We start from the raw sequence: 24,932 nt of genomic DNA, 5'->3' as shown, positions 1-24,932 counted from the left end.
TCTCACTCTTTCTGGAATGACTGAGTTCAGCCAGCCTGAAAAATGCAAAGTGGGGGAGACCCCAAGGGAGTCTGCTAGGACACAACCAGATAGCACTTGAAAGCTATTCATCAGTCAATTCTTTAACATCCTTGCTATGGTTCTCCAGCTTCTGGACAGTCCCAGGTCTTCTCTTCCCAGTCACATTTGGGATATTTCTTCTTTGCTGCAGCAAACCCAAAGCCAGCCAAACTCTGAAATGCAGATATTAAAGACTGGACACAAAAGAGGTACCAGCAAATGTGTGTTTCTGGCTACAGTCCAGGATGGTACCCACCTCCTCTGCATATTAATACGAATCATCAAAGACCACGGTCCCTTTGTTTTTCTGCCCTCATTAATGAGACTTTTGCTGACAATCCCTTGCATCTTCACTGAGCTTTTAACCTTTCTTTGGAGCACACCAGGACCTTGTCTTGTTTTCCCACCGTAGCCAGGTACTACCTGATCTGGAAGTTGGATGGTACACGGGTATCCGAAGCAGGTGTCAATCCCCTTGTATTTCTGCCTTAAAACCCTCCTTATATCATCCCGATGGACATGGAGGCAGCCTGAAGCTGTAAAAAAATGAGGATTAACTTAAAGATGTAGAAGAGGCTCTGGACTTAAAAACAAATAAAAACAAACGAATCTGGAAATTGCTCTTGGGATGAGGCCAGTAAGATCGGGCTGGTGCCTAATGTTTTGGGTATGGCAGCTTCTCAATCACTTAGCAAACAGGTTCTCCAGGCAGGCAGTGTGGGAGGTATCAAGATGAAAAAGCAGTGCAGGCTGGAAAGACCTCAGGGTCAGAGAGGGGAGAGGAGACAAATTGCAATGAGTGAAACAACACAGAACCAGGAAGGAGTCACACGGCAGGATGGCAGGCTGCGGCCACTTTCTATGTGCTTTCAGGGCAACAAGGAGCCATGGCTTTAACCTAATGATCTTTCAGGACCACCCACTCCACACCCACAATAGTGCCAGAACTCTGGTTTTCTTCCACCCAGACCAGGAGCCAATTCTGCGCAAGGCCGCCAGGTCCCCCATTCCACCGCAGGCAGGGTCTTTGTTGACTGTGATAGAGGCTGGTATCGAGATCACAGTCATCTTGGGCCTAGTTGGGCCTCACAGGCGCAAGATGGGGGCGGGGTGGTCAGGAAGCCCCAACACGGTGTCTGGGACAGGAGGGGGCAGCCTCCTCCACTCGACACTGTCTCTCCACCCCCTTTATTCCCCGTCCTCCAGTCCGCCGCAATGAAACCGCAACAAGGAGGGGGAGTTGACTAGAGCGGCCAGAAGGGGCGGGCGGAGGTTAGAGGTCAGGGGTCGCGAGCCCTTCGGTGTCCCAGGGGCTGCAGTGGGAGGAGCTGCGGGCTCGGGGAAGGCGGGGAGCCGGGCCGAAGGGGCGGAGGGGACGGTGGCGGACGCGCGCAGGGGCGGCGCGCTGGGCTGGGCGCTGGCGGTGAGGGGGTTACGCGCCTCGCCTCGGCTCGGCTCGGCTCAGCGGAGGAAGGCTGAGCCCCGCCGCCCGGGCCCTGCAGCGAGTCAGGTCGGCCCCGCGCCGCGCCCCGCCCACCCCGCCCAACGGAGGGCGCGCCCGGGCGAGGCGGGGCCGAGAAGAAAAGGCGCCACCAGAGAGTGGCATCCGCTACCAACGCCGGAGGGAGATCGAGAACCCCCTGGGCCCCAGCCCACCGGTGCCCAGGCTCCCCCGCCCTTAGGCCACCTTTCGCCCGCCTCCTGCCGCGAGCCAAGGCCGGCGCCCCGCCCGGAGATGGGCAGACGCGCGGATGGCGTGGCTCCCAGTGCCGCCAGATCGCTGGAGCCCGGCGCCGGGGCGCTGCGCTGAAGCTCTCGATCCGCGCTGCCTGGGAAGCCTGCAGGTGTCCTTGGCCGCTCGGCCGCCGGAGCCCAGAGCCCCGCGCCCCGGAGCGGCTCCGCCCCCCAGGCTCGGCGCTGCGCAGGACGCCCCGTCTGAGGCCCCCCCGCCCCAGCACGGCCCCCGCTGCGCAGCGCCAGCCCCGCGCCGCTCTTAGCCGCTGCCGAGCCGCGGACGCAGGACGGGAGGCTCGCTCCTGCGGGCGCGCTTGTTTTTCTGCGGCCGCCTCGCCCTGCGCAGCCCCCGCCCGCCTGAACGCCGCGCTCCGCTCAGCCCCGCCCGCCATCCGAGCCCTGAGCTGGATTTATGAATGGGGGGAAGAGGCCACATGCCGCCGCCGCCGCCTCGTGTTGACCGCAAGCAGCCCGGGCCCGCGGAGCTCCGCCGGCTGCCGTAAGAGCGTCGGCCCGGCCCCGGCAGCCGCTCCGAGGACTTGTTGCTGCTGCGCTGCCGCCGCCGCGGGGAAGCCGGCCGCTCCCGGGACTCGGGAGCCGGAGGGTGGCCCCTGTGAGTGTGAGTGTGAGCGCGCGCGCGCCCCAGACCTTCGCAGTGAGCCTGAACTGTGCGCTAACTCGCCTTTTGAGGGTGAAAGGGGGGGGGGGGGCGTGTCCGGGGGCCCGAGCATCTGAGTGTCCAGTCCTAGCCGGGGAGCGTGAGGGCTTGTTCCTGCCTCCCCGGGCCCCTCGCTTGGGTCCTCGGCTCGCCTTTTCCCTCCTGCCTCCCTCGCCGGAGCTGCCTGCCCAAACCCCAACCACCTGTGCACCGGAGAAACCCAACTCCTCCTGCTCCGCGCCCCGGGGGGAGGCAGGGGCAGGGCCAAGCCGCAGAGGGGGCCGCCGCCGCCTCCTGCCTCCTCCTCGTCTCCTCCCCCTCCCCCGTCTGACGCTGCCTCCTTGGGAAGGGTGTTTGGAGGGCAGCGGCCGCCCCAAGCCGAAGCCCCGCAGCGCTTCTTATGATCAGCTCGGTGTGTGTCTCCTCCTACCGTGGGCGCAAGTCGGGGAACAAGCCTCCGTCCAAAACATGTCTGAAGGAGGAGATGGCCAAGGGCGAGGCGTCGGAGAAGATCATCATCAACGTGGGCGGCACGCGACATGAGACCTACCGCAGCACCCTGCGCACCCTACCGGGCACCCGCCTCGCCTGGCTGGCGGATCCCGACGGCGGGGGCCGGCCCGAGTCCGATGGCGGCGGTGCAGGCAGCAGCGGCAGCAACGGCGGCGGGAGCTGCGAGTTCTTCTTCGACCGGCACCCGGGCGTCTTTGCTTACGTGCTCAACTACTACCGCACCGGCAAGCTGCACTGCCCCGCCGACGTGTGTGGGCCGCTCTTCGAGGAGGAGCTCACTTTCTGGGGCATCGACGAGACCGACGTGGAGCCCTGCTGCTGGATGACCTACCGGCAGCACCGCGACGCCGAAGAGGCGCTCGATATCTTCGAGAGCCCGGACGGAGGCGGCGGTGGCGCAGGGACTGGCGATGAGGCCGGCGATGATGAGCGGGAGCTGGCCCTGCAGCGCCTGGGGCCCCATGAGGGAGGTGCAGGCCCCGGCGCGGGGTCGGGGGGCTGCCGCGGCTGGCAGCCCCGCATGTGGGCGCTCTTCGAAGATCCCTACTCCTCCCGGGCGGCCAGGGTGAGTGACAGGAGCCTGAGCCTCCTCTCGGGTGTGTAAGTACCCGTGGTGGTGGGGATGGGGGCCGGGAGGAGCGGGCTGGGCCGAGACTGACTTACCTTTACCACTGCCTCCCTCCCAATTCCCTCTGTCTTCCATGGAACCCCAGGGGACTCATCCTCCCCCCCCCCCCCCCCCCCGCCCCCACACACACATACCCTCTCTCCTGCACGCTTCATCAGGAGATTGAACGCACTTGACTTACTACTTGGACCTAATCCCAGCTGCCTGCTTTGCCGCATCCCCTTCAAGGGAGTGGGTTGCCCTTAGCTGAGCTCTTCCTCCCCCTTCTCTGCACAGGCTGCCTCTCTTCATTTACCCCCCACTCCTCCACAGGGCCAGCGGCCTGGAGAGCTGGAATTAGGCCTCCTGCCTGAGTCAGGGTTTGGGGGAAGAAAACTGGGTGTGCTAAGCGCCTACTCTGTGGCAGGCCCATGTGTTAGCTTCTTCCATGGGTGCCACCTCCTTTAAATGCTCTGGGCAGCCGGGTACGCTGTGAAGTATGAGTTCTGTAGAGGGACACCAGCTCCAGCCCAGGCAGGGCTGGGACCGGAATGCAGGCCTCTCATCCAGGTTTCTGGTGAGCCCTTTTTTCAGGGAGATAAGTCAAGATGTCTGCCCCTTGCCATGCCCCTAAGGCTTCCTGGTCACCTGGGATGTCTTGGCTTCAGTTAGACAGGAAGGGCCTAATGTTCTGGGTGATGCAGGCTCCCGCGGTCAGTGGCCAGCCACAGGCTGCCTGTGATGATCCCAAATTTGTTGCCACTTCTTTTCTTCCTGCTGCGGCACAGATTGGCTTCCCAGAAAGCCCTGGTTCGGGTTACTGCCTGAAATGGGTATGTGGGGGGAGAAGAGGGTGGCATAGATCTAGTCCTATCCCACCACCTCCTCCTCAAGTCAGTCCAGTTTCTCCCACCTCCCTAAGGTGAAAGGGGTTGGAGGGATGGGGATATACTTGGACGGCTTAAAAAAAAAAACAACCATAAAGGATGGCTTCAGATTCTTTAGAGAGAGAGAGAGAGAGAGCCCCAGAGGCTGGTGCCTGGCTTCATGGCTGGCAGCCTAAAGCCTGGCTGTTCCTCACCTCTGGCATCCCAAGTCATCCTATTAATGAGTCTCAGAGCCCTTGCCACCCTCCCTGGCCCCTCCTGTGCTAGGCCTCAACCAGGTCATGGAAGGGAAAGTTCCACTTCCCCACCCAGGGGAGGGCAGGAGGCTGGGAAGTGGGGCTGCAGGGCGGGCCAGGCTGGCGTTAATGCTAGACCAGGGCAGACACATCTCTGGCCTGGGAAGAACAGAGGTCTTGGTGGCCAAGGCATCCCAGGGCAGCCCCCGGAAGGCAGACCCCTTTGTCAGGACTGAGAGGGAAGTTGGGGCCAGGAGCTGCCTTTGTTTCTTCCCTACAGCCCTTAGATCAGCCCAGATGATGCCCTGGCCTGGGTCTGCTGTGAGTTCTGGGGGCTTCTCATGCAGTTCACTAACCCTGCCAGTGTCTGCTGTTGGCTGTGGGTACTAGGGGAGAGCAACAGGTACAGGCTAATCCAGGCTCTTTTTAAGTTGGGGCTAGGGGGAGGCAGTAGATTTGGCTTCCTAGAAATGGGGAAAGGGGACAAGGCAGGGAGGCAGAAATGAAATGATGTGGTTAGGGGAGCTAGGTCCTGTTCCTGGGGCCTCTGGGGAACTTTTCATCTCTGCTGCTTCTCTCTTGGATTCCAAGGGGCTGTGCCATCTATGAGTTTACCTTCTGCTCAACAAACCCCAGGGTCGGCCGGCCTGGGGGCTCGTTGAATAAATGCAGAGCCTAGTTGACCTCTTGAGTTTCTCCAGGAGCCCAAGATACTTGCCCGTTTGATGTGGAGTCACATCCGCCAGGGCATTCCAGCCGAGGCCAGGAGTTCGGGGCCGGGCAGGGTTAATTCTAATATTGAAGCAATGAAGAAACCACGATCCAGAGGTGTTCGATGCCGTCAAAGACACTTAAGGGCAGAGCAGGAACCTCCCTTAGATTCCAACTTTCTGGTTGGTAACACTGATGTGAACAGCTATGTGGAGCTTAATGGCACTCATGCCAAAAGTAGACTTGCTTCCTGCTAAGGAGCACGAGGCAGAAGCAAGCCTTCAATTCAGCTGTTCCTGGGACAGACAAGTGAGAATACATAATTGTTAAAAAATTGCTGATGGCTTTTGGTTTGAGTATGCCATGCAGGTACTTACATTAATCTCTAGTCCTCCCGATAAACTTAACCGTGGAGATCTCCTCCCCATTCAGTAGATTGGGCCTGTGAGAGGGTAAACATCTTGCCTGAGATGACACAGCCAGATAGTGGCGTGCTGTGAGTCAAAGCCCCTGCTCCTCCGATTGCAACATGTTCTTTCCACTGAACGAGGCTGTTTTGGAGGTGAAGGGGTGGTTTGTTTCTTATTCTGGCCTGGAAGGTGTTCTGAGGTTCTGTACTTCCTGTGGATGACATCAGAAAACCCAGGGGCAGATGGGGACATCAGCAGGGACATTTACTCTGCCACCCCTCAAGGTCTAAGGGCCTGGGGCGTAGGCGATCTGGGGCTGTGCCCTCCTCACTCTGTTTACCCGCGGCCAATAACACTGCCCTTCCAGCAAGTATTGTCCACTGGGTCTGTGCATACCCTCCCTACTCGGGGCCTGCAGCATCAGCCGTGGGCTTGGGGTGCCCACTGAAGGCCAGTAGGGCAGAGGGGCAGGGCCCACCCCAGGCGTTGGTTTGCACCCAACTGGCCAGTTGAGTAGTGTGTTATGACAGGAGCAAAACAGATACAAACGGAAAGTGAACTCAACTGATTGTGGAGCCTGTTGCGTAGCTACTGGCCTGGCCCGCAGAGCTGTTCCCATTCAGGCAGGCTCTAGGTCGGTCAGGGTGCTCACCCCTGCTCCCCTCACGGTAGCCAGGCCTGTGGCAGCGCTTTGGTGGCTCTCTTTCTGTGGCCTGGTGTGGGAAAGCAGGCATGGGGCAGGCTGGTCCTGTCCCCACCTGCCCAGTGCCCACAGTCCCAGCCTCAGCCACAGCCAGGGTGGCTTGCCAGACTGAGGGGGACCAGCAGGGTTTTGGCAGCAAGGAGGTTGGTAGAATAAGGCCTTCCTTATTTGCTGAGGGCACATAGGAGGCCTGAGGAACGGGACCCTAGGACACTCCCCTCCCTTCACTCCCAACCTCTTGAGGACCCAGGGGTTAGACTGACTTCAGCTGTTATCAGTCCTGTTAAGAATGATAGTGTTTTGGAGCGCCTGGGTGGCTCAGTTGGTTAAGCGTGCAGCTCGATTTCGGCTCAGGTCATGATCTTACAGTTCGTGAGTTCAAGCCCCCATTGAGCTCCACGCTGGCAGCACAAAGCCTGGTTGCCTCTCTCTCCCTCCCTGAAAATAAATAAAACTTAAAAACAATTAAAAAAAAAAAAAAAGGATGATAGTCGTTCTCCTTTGGCTAAATCAGTACCTGGATTTGTTTTCCCATAATGTTCCCCTTCCGAGTAGAGGATGTGGCCCAAGGATCCCTACTGTCCCAGGAAGGCAGCTGGAGCTGGGTTTTCACTGAGCACCCACTGCGTATCAGGTCACTTTTGCTTTGTTCTAGTATCTCGTCTGGCCTCTGTGAGGCAGGGATCATTAACCTCAGTCTACACTGAGGGAAACTGAGGCCCAGAGGGGCTTGCTCACACAGCTGGTGGTTGAACTAGGCTCCAAACCCAGATCTTGTGGACCCACATCTGTGCTTGTGCCACAGCTTCAGCCGCCTCCTGTGCCTTCTTGCCTGGAAAAGGCCTCTGACTTTAGGGGGCCCCAGAGGGGGCCTTCTGCTCTCCTGCCATCCCTCCCTTCACTTCCTCCTCCAAACTAAAGCTCCCATCCCCTCACTCCCTAGAATTGCTCACATCTGAGCTTGCTCTCTGTTTTTTCTCACTGTGGGACTCATAGAACAAAAAGAAAGGGGACTTAGATACGAGAGGTGACAAGGTGTCCCCTGGCCCGACAGAGGAGTGAAATGGAGGCCTTCTTGGAAGAAAATGCAGAGCTCTGTTCCTACTTATCCTTTCTGAAGGCCCCCCAGCTTCTCTGACATGGGCATTGACTGGGACTAGCTGGGTGGTGGGCAGGACCCCCTGGTCCCAAGCCGGCTGGGCTAGGGAGAGCCAAGAAGCCAAGCCTGGGAGGCTCGGTGCCCTGGCCTGTCCCCCAACCCTGTCCCGAGGCAGCCTCCCAGTCTCTTCCTGGGTCTGTTTTGTGTTTTTCTTTTTTGTTCTGAACAGACCAACATTTGCCTCTGAACATCTTGTCTCTGGATAATGAGGTGTTTCTGTTTGTCACCATTTGGGGTGGGGTGTAAAGTGGGGGAGGGGCTGAAATAAACTTGGGCTATTTTGGGGAGATGAGGGAAGAATGGGCAGGAACAGAGCCAGGCATTTGGGCCTTGGGAACGGGGAGCCCCCAGGCTCCTTGCCTCCACCCGTGGACATTGTCCTGCCCTCACTCTAAACCCAGTGTGCTGGGCACCAGGACGTTCAGGCCATCCTTGTTCCTGGGCACCCAGCCTACCACAGCCTCTGGCCCAGCTCCCTGCTAGGGTTTTTTGGGTTTTTCTCAGGCTGGGTGATGTTTACCCAGCCTCTGGCAGGGGGCCCCATCAGGCAGTGGCCTTGGCCCACCCTGGAAAGCCACAGAGTCTGAGAGCCCATGTGCCTGGAGGTATTCCTGGGCATTTCGGTCACCTCTAGCCCGAGTTAGTGGGGCTGGCCACATCTCCTCCTCGTGACAGGTTCCCCAGGACTGGAGAGGAAGTAGGCAGTCCCCTTGGCTCCAGTCATTCAGAAAACATTTATTGGGTACTTATCACATGCCAGACACCAGGCTGGGCCCTGTAAATACAGAGACGAGACAGACATGGTCCCTGTTCCTGAAGGGAGCTAGGTCAGGTGGAGTCGGTGGCAGTTGAAGGAAATTGGGTGACAAGAAATAGTAATAACACAAGATGGATCATGAAAGGTGCCACAGTACTCTTAAAGAATAAAGCCCCACAGGAGGTGAGAGGAAAAAGCCATAAATCCCACCTCTGTGTGAAGTGAAGCGAGGTGGGGGGATGGTTGGCCGGCAGGGAAGCCTCAAGGAGGAAATAGAAGTTAAGCTGGATAGGCCCTGCAGGATAATGACTTAGCTCTCTTAAATAATTTTTAGAAGGAGGCAGGCTATAAATAAATATATAAATAAATACATAAATTTTCACCGTGAGTAGTGCTTTAACCATGCAGAGTTAGGGAAGGGGCGAATTTTCTGGCCAGGCGACCGGCCCCGGCAGAGATAGGACAGCACGGAACACAGATAGGCAACAGCCAGGAATTGCATTTGGCTGGGCACGTTCCTGGCCGGCGGTCTGGGCTGGACTGAATTCCTTCTGGGGCCGGACTCATCAGCTCCCGGCAGCCCAGAGGCCCTGAGAAGCCCCACGTGCTGGCTTGGCAGAAGGGGGGCATAGGTGGCGGCAGGCTGTGGACCCTGGAACCAGGATAGGAGGTCCCAGGGCCAGGGTCTGCTCCCAGGGGAGCCCATGAAAGGAGAGGAACAGGGGTCGCTAGGCTGATACCTGCACTTTGAGGCCCTCACTCAGGAGCCTAGGGACAGCTCAGAGATGCTTTGCCTGACACGTTGTCTCTCTTTTCCTGCCTCTGAGCCCGCAGGGCTGCTCGCTCCTTTTACAGCGCTGCCTGGGCTCTAGGACCTCACTTCCCCGGAAGCCTCAGCGCCTCATCCCATCCCCACCGATCTTCTCTGCAAGTGTCTTTGGCTGTGTTCTCAGATTTCTCTTCTCCTACACTTCATCCTTAATATAGGTTTTGGGCATGAGTCTTCTTATGTTTATCGGTCCATCTGTCTCCTTGGCCCCTTCTCCTTGGGCCCCCCTCCCCTGCCCCCGCTGATTGTATTCAGTTCCCAATGACTGGTGTCTGTCACCTCCCCCCTACCCCCCCGACCCAGCCTGTGCCAGATTCTTGAGACACTCTAGGCTCTGTGCTGAGTTTTACAAATATCATTTCTTTTAATCCTCAAAACAGCCCTATAAAGTGGGTACTGTTCTCATCCCCCTCAACACATCAAGCACTCTGTAGCCTCAGGTCCTTTGCAGTGCCTGTTCCCTCTGCCTCTCCAGGTGTCCTGGATCTTCATATAACTCACTTCCTCACTCCTTCAGGTCTCTGCTTAGATGCATCACCTTGGCATTGAGGTCTTGCCTAATCACCCTATTTGAAATAGGTCCCTCCGGTCACCTGGGTGGCTTAGTCAGTTAAGCGTCCAACTCTTGATCTCGGCTCAGGTCATGATCTCATGGTTCGTGGGTTCGAGCCCTGCATAGGGCTCTGCGCTGACAGTACGGAGCCTGCTTGGGATTCTCTCGAGCTCTCTGCCCCTCCCCGACTTGCGCATGCACGTGCTCTTTCTCTCTCTCAAAACAAATTGAAAAAAATAGTTTAAAAAGAAAATGAAATAGTTCCCTCCTCCTCATACTCTACCTCCTTTCCTCTTTATTTTTCTTCCTGACACTTATACCATCTGGCATACTATGTATTTGCTTATTTGTTGATGGTTTCCTTCTCCTAGAATGTAAGGCCTAAGGGGCAGGGGTGTTCGTTTTGTTTCCTGCTGTTCCCCAGCGCCCAGAACAGTGTCTGGCACATAGTAGGCCATTTTATGGGCAAAGATCTCCATTTTATGGGCAAAGACCCTAAGGCTTAGAGAGGTTAAGAAATTTGCCTAAGGTCTCTCAGGCAGTGAGTAGCAGAGACCAGCTTGTACCCAGAAGCATGTGACTTTAGATTCCTACCATCGGCAGTTTTAGGATGAGCTTGGTGAAGGAGGCTGATAACAGGGCTGACTCACCAGCCAAAACACCTGGGTCTCCGGACAGGTGCGTCCCCCACAGGCTACAGCCAGCCTGTGTGTGGGGAGCCCATGGAGCAGGAAGCTGGAAGGAGCGGTGCTTTCCAGCACAGAGGCTCGGAACCTCCTGTCCAGGGTGGTGAGACCCTCCCGCATCCTTCCAGCGGGGAGGAGCGTAGCTGCTGGCCAAACCAGATCGTATAAGCAATTTTCCGCTTGGGCAGTTTTGACTTCCAGCAGAATCTATGTCCCGTGTCCTCAGGTAGCATGGAAAGAACTGACATCTTCCACCATGGGAACCGGGGCAAGTCCCTTCTCCCCAGGCCTCGGTTTCTTTCGTTGCAAAACCAGCAGAAAGGGAATTGAACTGGGTGAGCTCCTGGGGTCCCTTTGCTTCTAAAAAGCAAAGATTTTTGCGATGTTTCTGGCTCCAGGTCCAACTCAGCCTCTCAGAAGCTGCATGTAAGGGTCCTTGGAGACCATGCCCACACCCCTGGCTGGGAACTAGTGCTGACCCCATTTTGTAGTGAGAGACCCGTACAAAGTGCAGCATTTACCTAGTGAGTGGCTGGGCCAGGATGAGGGACCCAGGCAGTCTGACCCCAGGGCTCCTTAGCTCTTTGGCCTCAGTCTCTGCCCAGCAGGTACCATGGGAAGGAGGTACAAGTGTACCCCACTAGCTGTATGGGATGGCCCAGTAAGGGCCGCTCAGAAGGCTCCAGCTCAAGGCCTTGATGTCTAAATTGGGTGCTGTTGCAGCCACTGCCTCCTTCCTTGGTCCTTTTTTGTCCCCGGAAGCCCCCAAAAAAGAGAGTGGGAGGAAAAAAAAAGCAGTGTCCCTGCTGCTGGAGGTGAAGGGCCTTGATTGCACTTGCTTAGGACCACTGCTTACAAAATAATTCAGTTGGGGAATAACCTAGGGAGAAAGGAATCATTGGGGCCCGACAGGGGAACCTGTAACCTCAGGACCCACCTGGGGCAACACGCCAGAGCCCAGGTGCCTGCATCTGTCCCAGCTCAACCTCAGGTGGTGTGCCTGTCTCCTTGGGGAAGGGGGGGGCTTTCTGGGGCCTGCCTTGCGCCTGCTGCTAGCCCTCGAGAGGTCACAGGGGAGACTGAGACCCCGTGAAGATGTCACCAAAGAGGAGTGGACTGTTTGGTTAGAGGACCAAGCGGAAAGAACTCTGAGCTGAGAGTCAGGGGACCTGGCCTCTGCCTGATCCTGAGCGAGTCATTTGCCCTTTCTCATGCCTGGGAAATGGGCACATGTGGCTACCCTTTATCAGCCCCATCTCCTGGGAGGGCCGAGGTGAGTGATACGAGAAAATAGTTGCAACAGCTCTAAGGAAAAACAGAAGTGAGTGGACACCGCAGGAATTCAGGGGGCTGTTCCCTAAGGCAGGAGGGGTGGTTTGTACTTACTGGGCGGCTGCAGAAGGAGCCCGGGCGGCAGTGAGGAAGGCACCAAGGCTGGCTCCTTGGCCCTGTGGGTAAGAGGGTGGCCGGCACACTGCCCTCCCTCCCCTTCTCCCCTCTCTGTGCCCTCTGCTCAGCCCCTTGGCAGCTCTTCCTGAACTTGTTTTTCCAAATCACTAATTAACTTCACGCTCGGCTCCCAGGTGGGCCAACTCTCCTGGCTAATTTTTCCTCAGAGAGAGCAGGCTCCTGCTTCCCATGCTTCCTGGCAGAGCTAGGGTATGCCGTCTCCACGCCTTACCCCACCCCTTTTGCTGCTGGGGATGGGAGCAGTGCCCGGAGTCGGTTCCCAGCATCACAGTGGCCACTCAACAGGTGCCACCACCAGCTCATCTCTGGATGGCCACGGAGAGCCCCCAGGCTGGAGCCGTTTGCCTAATACCCACATCGGTCTGTATTGCCTTGATAGCACCTTTCTCGGGGAAGAAAAATGAGATCAGGCGCACCTGGGTGGCTCAGTCGGTTAAGCACGTGACTCTTGATTTCGGCTCAGGTCATGATCTCATGGTTCGTGAGATCGAGTCCCACATCGGGCTCTGTGCTGATAGCGTGGAGCCTGCTTGGGGTCTCTCTCTTTCTCTTCAAATAAATAATAAACTTAAAAGAGAGAGAGAGATCAGAAAAGGAACTTGAAATTTACCTTCATAGGAGAGCCACAAACAGGAGAAGCTCCAGGCAGAGTTGTTCAAGTGGGAAAAGTGGTCTGCTACCTCCGTTCTCCTTCCTTGCTGCATTTAATCAACCTGTCCATGGTCAAGTGTAAATAAGATATGTTACTGTGCAGTGGGTGTCTGTCTTAAGTCCAAGGTACACAACTCTAAGGGTAAAATAGTAGTCATCAAGGAGTTGGCTAGGAACAGTATTGACAGTTCAGAGAGGACTTTCCTGGGTCTGTGAATTGATCGTGAAGGCAGTGCGGTGTGAAGAGAAGGTATGGCCTCCAAAGGTAAACAGATCTGAGTTCAAGTCTGGTTTCCAACCCTTCTAGGCTATGTGACCTTAGGCAAGCATTTAAACCTCTCTGATGCTTAGTTACTCCTCCTTAAAAGGAGACGATGAGACTTACCTCACAGGGTCACAGGGAGGACCGAAGGCAGTAACACGTACCAAGTGCCCAGCTGTGCCAGGACAAAACAGACAGCTAACGGATGTTCATTCCCAAAGTTCTCTCAGACTTGCTTCTGCTCCAGACGCCCCGGAGGTGCTGCTGTTTCATTTTCCCAGCTCCCCTTGTATTCTCCATTGGTGTTTTGCAATACTAAGAACAAGGTGTGCCTTCTCCCCCTCCCTCATGCACGCTCTCAGGGAGGAAAGCATCCCTGAGGGGCACCATTAGCCATGGCCAGGTGGAAGTCAGTGTGTGGGGATTGCCAAGTGGCCACGGGGCCACAGTCCTTCCCCGTCCACCTATTTAAGCTCGGCCCTCTGCCCAGGGAGGAAGCTCATCCCCACGCACGGAGCAGGACAGGCAGCAGCAGGGGGCGGAGACCCCAGCAACAGGTGCCCCGACAGTGGTGAATGGCATTGCATGAATAACAGATGAGGGTTCCGTAATTGGTGCTATTACACATGCATTTCATCTCCATTCATAATGATTGGACACTTAAACCTAGCTGTTCCTCTGCCGGGTGCCACTGTCATCATTCTACCCGAGATCCGAGCCGTCTGGATCAGCCCCTGCCACACTCCGATCCCAGTGGGTGCAGTTTATTTTTGTTGGAGCTCAGTGTCCCAGGAAATGCCAGGTGTCGGGAAGGGGAGGGGTGGTTATTCTGGGCAGACCTCCCCTTGTCTTCTGTTATGGAACGTGCTACCTTCCTTCAGACACTTCTCACTGTCTGGGCATTTGGCTGGGACATTCTAAGCTGCAAGGTAGTAGAGAGGGGCTGGGACTTGGGACTTGAGGAGGTGGGGGGTCGTGGCTAGAGTTCTAAGACTCAGCTGGCAGAAAGAGGCCCGGACTCATTCCCTCCAGGCCCTCTCTCCGGGCATATCCCTAACACAGTGGACCTCAAAACTTAGCGTGCATCAGAATTACCTGGAAGGTTTGTTAAAGCAGATAGCTGGGCCCTACCCACAGTATTTCTCATTCAGTAAGTTTACGGGGTCAAGAATTTGCATTTCTAACTAGTTCCCAAGTGTTGCTGCTCCTGCAGCTGGTCCGGGACCTCACTTTGAGGACCATTGCCCCTAAAGCCTAATTACTCCAAGTGTAGTCTGTGGACCAGCAGCCTCTCCTGAGAGTTTGTTAGAAATGCAGAATCACAGGCCCTACCCTGGCCCTGAATCAGAATCAGAATCAGATTTTAACAAGATTCCTAGATGATTTATATACCCATTACAGTTTGAGAAGCTTTAAGGCACGACCCTTCTACAGGGGTGCAGAGCTAGGCAGGAGGCGGGGCCAGAGTCAGCAGTGGGCGGAGCCAGAGCGTTAAGGGCAGGGCGGGGGGGGGTGGGGGGGGGTGGGGCGCGTCGTAGCCAATAGTATAGTTTCCTGTCCAGTTGCCTCCAGCCAGAAGCAGCCTGTCTCTTCTGTGTGCCGTGACAAAGATTGGGAAGAATTACCTTAAAATACCCGAGCGGATGAGTAAAGACCCTCTGAAGAGGGAGTTCCAGCCCACGACTACTTTCATCCCGCCTCTCACCATCTAACGTCCTTCCTTCCGGTGACCCATGCCCTCACTCTCCACAAACAGGACGGCGCCCGTCCATCCCTGACAACCGCCCCACTCTCCTCCTCGCCCGCAGGTGGTGGCCTTCGCCTCTCTCTTCTTCATCCTGGTCTCCATCACTACCTTCTGTCTGGAGACCCACGAGGCCTTCAACATTGACCGCAACGTGACAGAGATCCACCGAGTGGGGAACACGACCAGCGTGCACTTCCGGCGGGAGGTGGAGACAGAGCCCATCCTGACCTACATCGAGGGCGTGTGTGTGCTGTGGTTTACACTGGAGTTCCTGGTGCGCATCGTGTGCTGCCCTGACACGCTAGACTTCGTCAAGAACCTGCTCAACATCATCGACTTCGTGGCCATCCTGCCCTTCTACCTGGAGGTGGGGCTGAGCGGCCTGTCCTCCAAGGCAGCCCGAGACGTGCTGGGCTTCCTGCGCGTCGTGCGCTTCGTGCGCATCCTGCGCATCTTCAAGCTCACACGCCACTTCGTGGGGCTGCGCGTGCTGGGCCACACCCTGCGTGCCAGCACCAATGAGTTCCTCCTGCTCATCATCTTCCTGGCCCTGGGCGTGCTTATCTTTGCCACCATGATCTACTATGCCGAGCGCATTGGCGCCAGGCCCTCCGACCCACGGGGCAACGACCACACCGACTTCAAGAACATCCCCATTGGCTTCTGGTGGGCGGTGGTCACCATGACGACGCTGGGCTATGGGGACATGTACCCCAAGACGTGGTCGGGCATGCTGGTGGGGGCGCTGTGTGCACTGGCTGGCGTGCTCACCATTGCCATGCCCGTGCCGGTCATCGTCAACAACTTCGGCATGTACTACTCCCTGGCCATGGCCAAGCAGAAGCTGCCTAAAAAAAGAAAGAAGCATGTGCCCCGGCCACCCCAGCTTGAGTCACCCATTTACTGCAAGTCTGAGGAGACCTCGCCCCGGGACAGCACCTACAGTGATACCAGCCCCCCTGCCCCAGAAGAGGGTATGGTTGAGAGGAAACGGGCAGGTGAGATTGGGGGTTGGGAAGGAAAGCCACCACCCCTCCAGTGGTGGAGGGAGTCCCCAAATGAACCTCAGCCCTTGGGACTTGGGATTGTCCTTTATTGTCCTGGGCTGCCCTAAGTGTGTAAGATGTGTCTTTAAAAGCAGAAAGTGTCGAGGCCAAATCTCTCTCTCTTCTGGTTTTCCAATAGCTTTCTGAACATTAGGGTCTGTGGAGTGAGTTTACCACCCAGTTTAGGCTGCGGCGGGCGGTGCATGGGGCTGTGAATTCAAATACCATCTTGGCCATGGTGCTGTGTGACCTGAGGCCAGTCACTAACCGTCTCTGATCATGGGTTCTTCACCTGTAAAATGGGAGTCATCTCCTACTCCCCAAGACTTTGAGGAGACCCAAATGAATAACAGATCTGAGAGTATTTGGAGAAGTGAAAACCACTCTACAAGCATCAGGCGCTGTCGTTGTTAGCTAGAGAGCAGGGCAGCTGTTCTGCCAAGGTGCATCAACACGTGAATCATTTCTTTCCAAACGTTGGAGTCTGATGTCTCTTGGCCTAATAAATGTGATAACGTAACAGCAGTGGGAGGCTGCCTTCTGTTCAGCACAAGCTAGATTGAGTCCTCGGCTCAGGGTTTAACATGGGATGGGAGGAAACCGAGAGGGAGTAGCCCAGACAGTGTCGGGCAGGGGAAAAGGAAGGGTAGAAGAAATGGCTTCTGCACCCTGGAAGGGGAGGGCCTCCGGGTCTGGATCCTGTTCTTCAAGGATAGGAAAGGCCACCCCTGGAAAGTTTGCTTCCACCTGCGTCAAGAGAGGGGAAAGGAAATCGGCTTAACCCACAGAAACTTGGAGTTAGGCTGGAGAGCCGCAGCCTAAGTGTGGTGGGAGGGGCTCCGGAGGGAGGTCTGGGATTCCTCGCCTGGGCAGCCCTTGGACGCCAGGCCATCGGGAGGCTGGGGGTGGGCCAGGAGACAAAGGTAGCAGCTTTTGGCTAAGCTCTGGGGGCAAAGTGGGACTCACTCTCCAGAGGGGTGCCTGACTCATAACACTCACCTATGGCCTGTTGGGGGGTGGCCGTAGTACATGCTGGGGCTACTCACTCCCTGGGGTCATTTAGGGGCCTTGATGGAACAACCCCCCTCAGGCTCCCCTCTTCCCCACCAAAGTGGTGCCCCTTCCCCCATCCCTGGGTGGAAATCTCCCAGCCAGGGCCTCGGGGAATTTCAGCTGTACCCTTAGGCCCTTTCAGAGCTCAGAGGGAAACCTAATATCAAAATGCGCAAGTCCCTGCACCAGCTCCTGGATGCACACTTACCCGTGGCTGCTGTCAGCTGCACCTCAGCCTGACCCTAACTACTTGGCTGTGGTCAGGGCATTCCTGGCCCATGCTGAGGCCGCTGCCTTCAGAGCGAGCCAGCCAAGGGCCCACTGTGCTGCCTGACGGAGGCAGGGCCTTGGGGCAAAGAGCCTACAGCAGTGGGAGCTGAACTGGAGCCTCCTCTGTGCAGGGTCTTCCCCAGACAGGTGAGCCCCAAGCGGAGGGCTCCAAATCCTTTAGGTACTTGACTCTGCCTGAGGTGCCTGGTGAGCAAGATTAACCGCCTACAGGGGGTCCAGAGAGATGGCCGTGGAGGCCTGTTTATTGGTTTAACCCTGGCGGTGCCAGCCCTCATCCCAGCAAGCCGGGTGTTCTCTGAGGGAATGCAAACTCATCCAAGTGTCAGCCTGAGCCAGCCCCAAGGAGGAAGCCGAGTCGGCCGCCTGCCTCAGGCTAATCTCCTGGGACAGCCTGCGGCAGACAGAATTCAGGAGCCCCGGCTTGGGGTATCTGTGGCTCCTTGTCCCGGGAACGACCCTAGGCCAAGGCTGAGAGGGAAGGAGGGCATTCCGCCCCCTGCCCCCAGGGCCAGGCCCACTCGCTGGCCCTCCCAGGGAGATGCCAGGCCCCCTCAGGTGAGGGAAGTGACACTCTAGGGCTGGGATTGGCGAGCCCCCAGGTGAGCCCATGAGGAAGGCCCAAGCAGCCCCTCACACAGCCTCCTTTCTGTCTGCTCCCTTTAGACTCCAAGCAGAACGGCGATGCCAATGCGGTGCTGTCCGATGAGGAGGGAGCTGGCCTCACCCAGCCCCTGGCCTCTGCCCCCACCCCTGAGGAGCGCCGGGCCCTGCGACGCTCTGGCCCCCGAGACAAAAACAAGAAGGCAGCCGCCTGCTTCCTGCTCAGCGCCGGGGACTATGCCTGTGCCGATGGTAGTGTCCGGAAAGGTATGGCTCCCCAGGCCGGGCAGGTGGAGAGCCCCCAGGGAGCTGAGTCTCCCCAGTGTCCCCTGCAAACCTTGAGGTCCCCTCCTCCCCTGAGGCCTTGGCCACCATCTCCTCTGCCTTGGATGTGCCCCCGCTTTTAAGATGAGTACCCTGATCTCCCACTCCCTGGACTAAAAAGGCCTCCGGCATCCCCCAGAGGTTCACAGAGCCCAGCACCCACGCCCCTCCCTGCCCCCCACCATGGCCACAGGGAAGAAAGACTAAGTGCTAGAGGCTAAGGGCAGGCCAAATCAGCGGCCCCTGCCTTTCCCCTCCATTTGATCACCACCTCTTCCTCTGGTTCCTGCCATGACCTTGAGGCCTGGCTCCACAGGGTCACTGCCAGACTTTCCCTAGACCTCCCTTAAACACAGCTAAGGTTTCCCAAGTAAGTCCCGAGAGATACCAAGAGCCTTCGGGAGTCAGGATAAGAATGAGCTGCTGGTGTGATGTCTTTGGAGAGCCTAGCACAGGCCTGACCTCCTCATCCTGCCCTGGGGGTCCAGGAGCCCTGGAGGGGCCAGCCCAGCTCTGCACGCCTCTTGAGGCAGAGCCAGCAGGTGACCAAGGGGTGGGGAAGGGGGTAGGGATGGGTAGGGACTCTGTGTCCCCTCTGAGGTGTGCTCTGAAGCATTTGTAGGGTTCAGGAGAGTAGCCCGTCCTCTCCTGTAAGGAAAGGCTGAAATTCATCGGCAGGCCCCTAGCTATGGCAGGAGCAGGGCAGAAGCTGGGCCGTGGACTTAGGGCTTCCTTACTTGCAAAAAGGGGGCCAGCAATGATGGAGGTTGGTTGAGGGCCAGTAGTGGCTGAGAACAGGAGTCTCAAGAGCAGGTGCTCCTGCCCGGTTCCTGATCACTTTTTTGTCATTCTTGCCCTGTCCCTGTGACTTAACCTGCCTAAATGCCCTACCTAGTTCCAGAACAAACCCTGACTCCTCCCGAAACAAAGCTTGTCCCTGGGTTCTCAGGCCACTTCTTAACCAGCCCTCTTTTAACCAAATCCACACACCCCCACCCCCACCACTCTCACTGTCCCAAACTCCAGTCCAGGTCTGGGTTGAGTGAGTCGGGGCAGTGTCTGTGATGCCTCTGTCCCCCCAAGCATGTCTCCTGGCCTGCCCATCTCATGCAGCCTGCATGGGCACCTTCCCAGCCCCTGCCCCCACGGGATCCCCAGGGCATCCTGACCCTAATGAGGCGCTGAGAGGTGTGTGTCCAGCTGTGGTGGGCATATGTACTGTTGGGTGTCACCAGCAGGAGCTGCCATCTGGCAGCTGGAAGGAGATGGCCCAGAGGCCCCAGCTACGAGGCTGCAGGTCGAAGGTACTCAGACCATTTACACTCTCTCCTGCGTCTCTCTGGTCTCCCTGTCCTCTGCGTGTCCCAGTCCTTGGGCTCTGGATGTGCCTATCTCTCCTGCCCCCCATCACAAACACGCAGCGGCTTCTGCTGCATCCTGGTTCAGACCCAGAGACTTGCTGTGGCTGGAGCATGCTGAGTGATGGCCCGGAATGTGGGGCAGAGGGGACCCTGCCTCCCATGTAGGCCTCGAGCTGACTGCCCGACAGCCCTGTTTGCACTCCAGCACTGTGAGGGGCTTGGCGGAAGTAGCAGTGTGGAAGAGGCTGTGAGGGTACAAGTTAGGCGGGACCGTGAGGAGGTGGGGAGCGGGTCACACCCGGGGCAGGAGGGGCACGTGCCTGGGCTGGGGAGCGTGTACCACACCGCCAGATCTCTCTGGAAGCTCGTGTGGCCCGGCTGCTCTATTTTCAAGATGCCTCCACACTGCTTCTTGGCAACAAGCATGCAGCTCAGCCAATTAGAGTGACCTTCGAGAGGGAACAGGTGGGTTGCTGGGAAACAGGCCCTGCTAAGCGAGCGTGGCAGTTAGCATCGCCAAACTCCCAGCAAGCACTCAGCAACTTTCCCCATGCCAGACCGTGCCTCCCTTCTCTGCACTGGGGCTACGTGTGGGACCTGGCGTAGGGGGCCCAGGGCTCCTTCAGCCACGGGCAGAGACTCCCTTGTGAGCCTATAGCTGTCCAAGTGTCAGAGTGTGAACTCCCTGGGGGGGGGGGGGGGGGGGGCGGGGAAGGTGACCGGTGCTGATCAGGGCTTCCGAAGATGGTGTAGAAAGGTGCTGGAGGCTGGGGGGTGTATGTGTAGCTGGAAGGGAACTTACTTGGGGACAATGACAGGGCAGAGATCAGCTGTGCGGCCCTGGCATCTGTCCTCTGGAGCCCAGGTGACCTGGAAGCCCAAGAACGTCAGGGAGCCTTTCCCAGGCGGGCCAGACCCCTCAACCAGCCCAGGGCTGACTGCCCCGCGGGGTCCCCTGGAGCATGGATCCCACGGAGCTGCTCAGATGAGGAACCAGGCCCCTCTGACCCATGTGCCTTTTCTTCACCAAGGCTGCGCAAAGTCCCGGAGTCTAAACAACATAGCTGGAGCAGCTGGAACCAGTCTGGGGCTGTCTCCGCTGGCATCAAGATACAGCTCACCCTACCCTCCAAGAAAGCTCCCGCTCTCCCACCCCTTCCACCCTCTCACCAGCCCTCCACCTGGACACCTGGCCCCTTAGCGGCACCCTCGGCTCTCCCCACCCCCGGGCACACACGCTCACATGCCCTCCAGCCCTCATACCTCCTGGGGCCTGAGGGAGCCGGGCGAGATGCAGGAGAATCGAGGTCCCTGAGCCTCTCCTCCACAGCACCCAGCTCCCCAGAATGTTCAGCTCTGGAGCCTGAGAACAAGGGGGAGATTACGCCCAGGGCTTGCACCTCCCCAGTCCCCATCCTGAGCCGGACGTGCCAGCCCCCCACCCAGGACCTGTGCCTCTGGGCCTTGCCTGCCCTCAGGGCCCCATCGTAATCACAGCAAATGCATTTTCATTCCTCGTGGCCTTCAGTCAGCAACCAGCCTGCCACTGAATATCTCTGTCTGTCTGTCCGTCCATCCCACACCCAGACCAGCCAAGAATAAGGCTGTCTCATGGGGCGTCTCTGCTGGTGTGCAGGGAGCTAGGCCCGCGAGGGGAACAGTGCCGCCCTGGGAGAGGAGGCCTGATGTTCCCCAGCCCTGGCCTGGCACGCAGGTGGGGGTCCCTAGGGCCCCACAATTGGCTGCCTAGGCATGGGAATGCCCTCCTCTCCGGAGTGACACCCGGCGGCAGAGCCCCGCACCCCATCTGCGCCCCAGCAGTGGTGCCTCTCCCGCGCTGCTTTCTCTGCTTCCACAACAGTTTCTCTTCCCTCCTTCTCCGCTCCCCCAAACTCCCAGCCCTGCCTCTGAGTCACCTGCCGCTCCCACCCAGCCTCTGCGCTCTGTATTGCTGCCAGAACCGGAGACTCATCTAATTTCTATAATTAAGTGTATTCATTTACCTAACGAGCCCAGGAGCACAACAGGTTTGTGAGTCATTGAGTGAGCAGGGGTGCCCCCTGGGCAGGGGCAGCTGAGGGGAAGCGTGGGGACAGAAGCCATCCTGCCCCTCGCACGTGGCCACTCCCGGGCCAGGCAGGGCCGGTTGCAGGCGGCCCCTCCCCAGCAGCTTCCCAGGGAGGCTCTCTGGGCCCCCTCAGCTTCAGGAACGCAGAAGGCCTCGGCCAAGCCATTTCCTGTTTCACCTGATGGGAATTAGACCTGACAGTGGAGCCGTGCGCCTGGCAATTTTTAGAGTCAGATTATGCAACTTTGTAGAGGGAATGACTAAGGTCCGTATCTGCTCCTTCCAGGGTGGGCAAAGATAGGAATGGAAGGACAGAATTCAGGGACTCGGCAGGAGGCTGGGGGATTGGGAGGCCACCCCGGAAGGTGCGCTGGGCAGAAAGGTCAGACCATTTCATGAGGTTGGCTGTTGTGAAAAACCTGTGCCAGGAGCACCCCCATTTCAGTGTCGTCTGTCTTCAGCCTTGGGCAGACACACGAATGTCCCTTCCGGAAAAGTGTGTTCACGATGGGTACTGGCATACCCCAGCCCTGCTGTGGCCTGTGGGGCCTGTCTCCTGCTTGTTCTCAGAATGAAATGTCCCGCTAAGAGATGAGAAAATACAGCGGCATCCATGTGGCCTGGACAGGCCCCTTTCAGTGACCGGGGCTGGGAAGCCCCGTGGAGCAGGATGGAGACATTAAGCACCGTCTCGTCACTGAATCTGAGAGCCCAGCTGCTTTTCCTTCGTGAGGACGGATTCAGTCCCGGCCCCACAGGGCTCCTTGCATGGGGCTCCTGAGTCTGATGGGGATGTGATGAGCTAGGTGTCCAGTTTAGCCTGGACGCCACAGCTATTTTCTCCTCTGACTTGCCTTTCTGGTTTGGGGAACTGAGTTGGCTATTTCTGTGGCAGCCCTCAAGTTGTCAGGAGCCCAAGTTTCCACGGTACCCATCTCCTCCTTCCCTCTCCTCCCTCCCACAGGGATGGGCATGCTCATGGCACCCCTCCGGTGGGCACAGATGTCCCTGGGCGACATGATGCAGGAGTGCCAAGCTGGAGCCCCTGGTGCCTTGGGAGATGGGCTCCCACCTGTCCCCCCTGGTTCTCTGGCTTCCGTGGGGGAAACAGAGGACCTAGCTAACAGGACGGCTGAGTAGGCTGCTACCTCTCAGGACCTCTGGACCTCCCAGGGCCCTGGGAAGGGGCAAAGTGAGTCCTGGAGTTTGCAGAGACCCACTGTACACGGGGCCCTGCCTAGGAACGCAGCTGCCTACGTGGGCCTCAGCCTGTCCAGACCTTGGGCCTCCCTCCTCAGGGGAAGGCTCTCCCTTCCACCTGTAATCTGAGAGCACAGTTGGCTTCACGTTGGGTGTAGACTTGGACCTGTACCCATTACTTTGTCTTCTAGAAGCCTTTCCCTCACAGCTGCGGCCCACCCCCTCCCCCACAGAGCAGGGAAGCAGCCGGGGATAGGAGTTGTTCACCTTACGAGTTTGCACCAGGCCTGCTGACAAACTTAGAGGCATTTGTCAGCCCCCAGGGCTTCTGGGAAGAGCTGCGAGCTGGAACCAGAGGTGGAAGGTGTCTGTTCAGTGTAGGCCGGAAGTCAGAGGGGAGACTGAGTACCAGCCCGAGGGCTGGGGCTCCAGGAGTCACCCCCTTGGGCCCAGACTACCCTGTCACAGAGCTTCCTGGGAGAGGAGGGCCTCCCCTGCCCTGGTCAGAGACTATCACCCCAAACCCCTACCCCCACAGCAGCCTCCTTGCCCGCCCTGCCTGTGCCCCCACTGGGAGGGTAGGGGAAGGGAAGGCCCAGGCCACTGACATTCCAGGCTGAGGCTGAGCTGCCGAGAAGGGCTCACTGAGAAGGGTTGGGTTTCTCAATAAGATGCTCCTTTCTGGCCTTCTCTTCTGAGACGGACACGTGCATCCTCCCTGACCCTCCCCTTCGGCATCCACCCTCCAACTGCTAGAACTCTGTTCCTGCCAGATTGAGGAACTGTGGCCGGGCACGACAGGGCAGCACACTCAGGCACCTTCTTCACCAGCCACCCCTGTCCCTCCGCCCCGGGGACAATGGAGTGGCCCCAGGTGGTAGGTGGCAGGTCGAGCTATGCGGGGGTGGGCCGCCCAGGTTGGACTCCAGGCCACACCAGGAACGTCCCCCACTCCCTCCGTGCCAGCATGTAGGTCTGTGATCCCTCCGCCCACTGCACTGGGGTTTTGAAGACCTGAGGGCTTGTGATTCCTGGAGCTCGTTACGTGAGCAGGTATGGAGATAAGCTGTAACATGGCCTACGAGTCACCTTGGCCTAGTGCTGGGTAGGCAGAGGGGTGATGAAGGGGCTCACCCCATTCGCTGACCCATCCTTGCTCTTCCTGGCCTCTTAGCCCGGGGTCCCCATGCCTTCCAGCTCTGCTCCTGGCCTAGTCCTTAGCCCACAGGCTGTGGGTCAGCAGCTGGCTTCCTTCTAACATCTCATTCTTTGTTTCTCCCTTTCTTTTGCTGAACTCCTTGCCCCCTCAGACGGCAATGTTGAGCCGAAAGCGTGCGTCCCAGTGTCTCACACCTGTGCTCTTTAAACACAGAGACCTGCCAAGACGCCCTCTCGCCCAGCTATGCCCAGGCTGAAGTCCTCACCCTCTCTTAAGCGGCACCAACATGAGAGAGGCAGGCAGACAGACAGAAAGCCAGAGGCTTAGGGAAACTCTGGAACCCTGGCAAGAATCTTTCGCTGGGAAAGACTCAGAGACCCTTGTTTGCACAGGACTGACGGAAAACCTCCCATGTGACCCTCCAGGCCCAGAGCCATCTGGGTCTGATGTTCTGTTGTACACCGAAGAAATATATATGCACATATAGTATCTATATTCGTACGTACTATACTCGTGTGTGGTGCACGTGCTACTGGTGGTCTGTCTTCTCTGTTAGGCTGTGTCTCCCCAGGCCCAGGCCCCGCCCCCCGGCCCCCCTCTTCTTCACTGACTCCTTGTTTCTGCTGAACACGTGTGTGGAATGTCCCAAGAAAGAGCGTCTGGGCTCTGCCAGTCCCAAGGGGGGGGGGGGGGCGGGCAGGCCAGACTTGGCCCCTCGGGGTTGTTTCCTTCCCCTGTGGCCGGCGGCCTGTGGGGAAGGCACGGTTGCCCCCCGGGGTCACTGCTCCACTGGCCCCACCCCACCCCAGATTGGGGTTCTACCTCCCACCCCACGCCCCAGTTTTGGGGGACTTCCAGGGGACTTCCTCTGCAGCTTCTTCCACTCCTCCTCCACCTTACCTGTGTCCTGGACCGAGGGGGCGTTTTGTCTTTTTTTATTTTGGGGTTTTTGTTCTGTCTCCTCCGTCCATTTGTTTTCAAAGATGCTGCTGGGCAGACGGGCAGGGAAGGGGTCTGTCTGCCCCTCTGGCTCAGGGGTCTGAGAAGGGGAAGCCTCGGGCAAGCGGAGACCAGTTGCAATACTGTACTTCCTGGCCGGTGGCCAGAGGACGCGTGCAATAGCAGAGGCCAGGTGACCCCTTCAACCTTGGCCTCTGCCCCTCCCGCGGCCCTCTCACCGCAGTCCCACCCGCCCTG

The 24,932-nt window shown here is 58.0% G+C and overlaps 1 protein-coding gene across 5 annotated transcripts in view; it reads left to right on the top strand.

Annotated features, from left to right (window-relative positions):
- Nucleotides 1-1,570: 1,570 nt before the first annotated feature.
- Nucleotides 1,571-24,932, top strand: part of KCNC4 (potassium voltage-gated channel subfamily C member 4) — a 46,662-nt gene continuing 23,300 nt past the window's right edge. For 2 of the 5 annotated variants that reach the window (XR_002082214.2, XM_019457789.2), the window contains exons 1-3: nucleotides 1,571-3,530; nucleotides 14,695-15,631; nucleotides 17,687-17,890. Coding sequence is in view for 4 of the 5 variants with exons in the window: in XM_019457789.2 (XP_019313334.1) it covers nucleotides 2,853-3,530; nucleotides 14,695-15,631; nucleotides 17,687-17,890 (1,819 nt within the window). In the remaining variant the exon portion in view is untranslated. Of the gene's footprint in view, nucleotides 3,531-14,694; nucleotides 15,632-17,686; nucleotides 17,891-20,339; nucleotides 23,592-23,886; nucleotides 24,242-24,932 lie in introns of those variants that run through there. The other 3 variants (XM_019457787.2, XM_019457788.2, XM_019457785.2) reach the window with 3 other exon arrangements.

This window comes from Panthera pardus, unplaced genomic scaffold (assembly GCF_024362965.1).
Source record: "Panthera pardus isolate Hobbes unplaced genomic scaffold, ASM2436296v1 HiC_scaffold_11, whole genome shotgun sequence".
In the NCBI taxonomy this organism is placed as follows: domain Eukaryota; kingdom Metazoa; phylum Chordata; class Mammalia; order Carnivora; family Felidae; genus Panthera; species Panthera pardus.
Note: the sequence above shows the minus strand (reverse complement) of the source record. Positions and strands in the feature narration are given on the sequence as shown.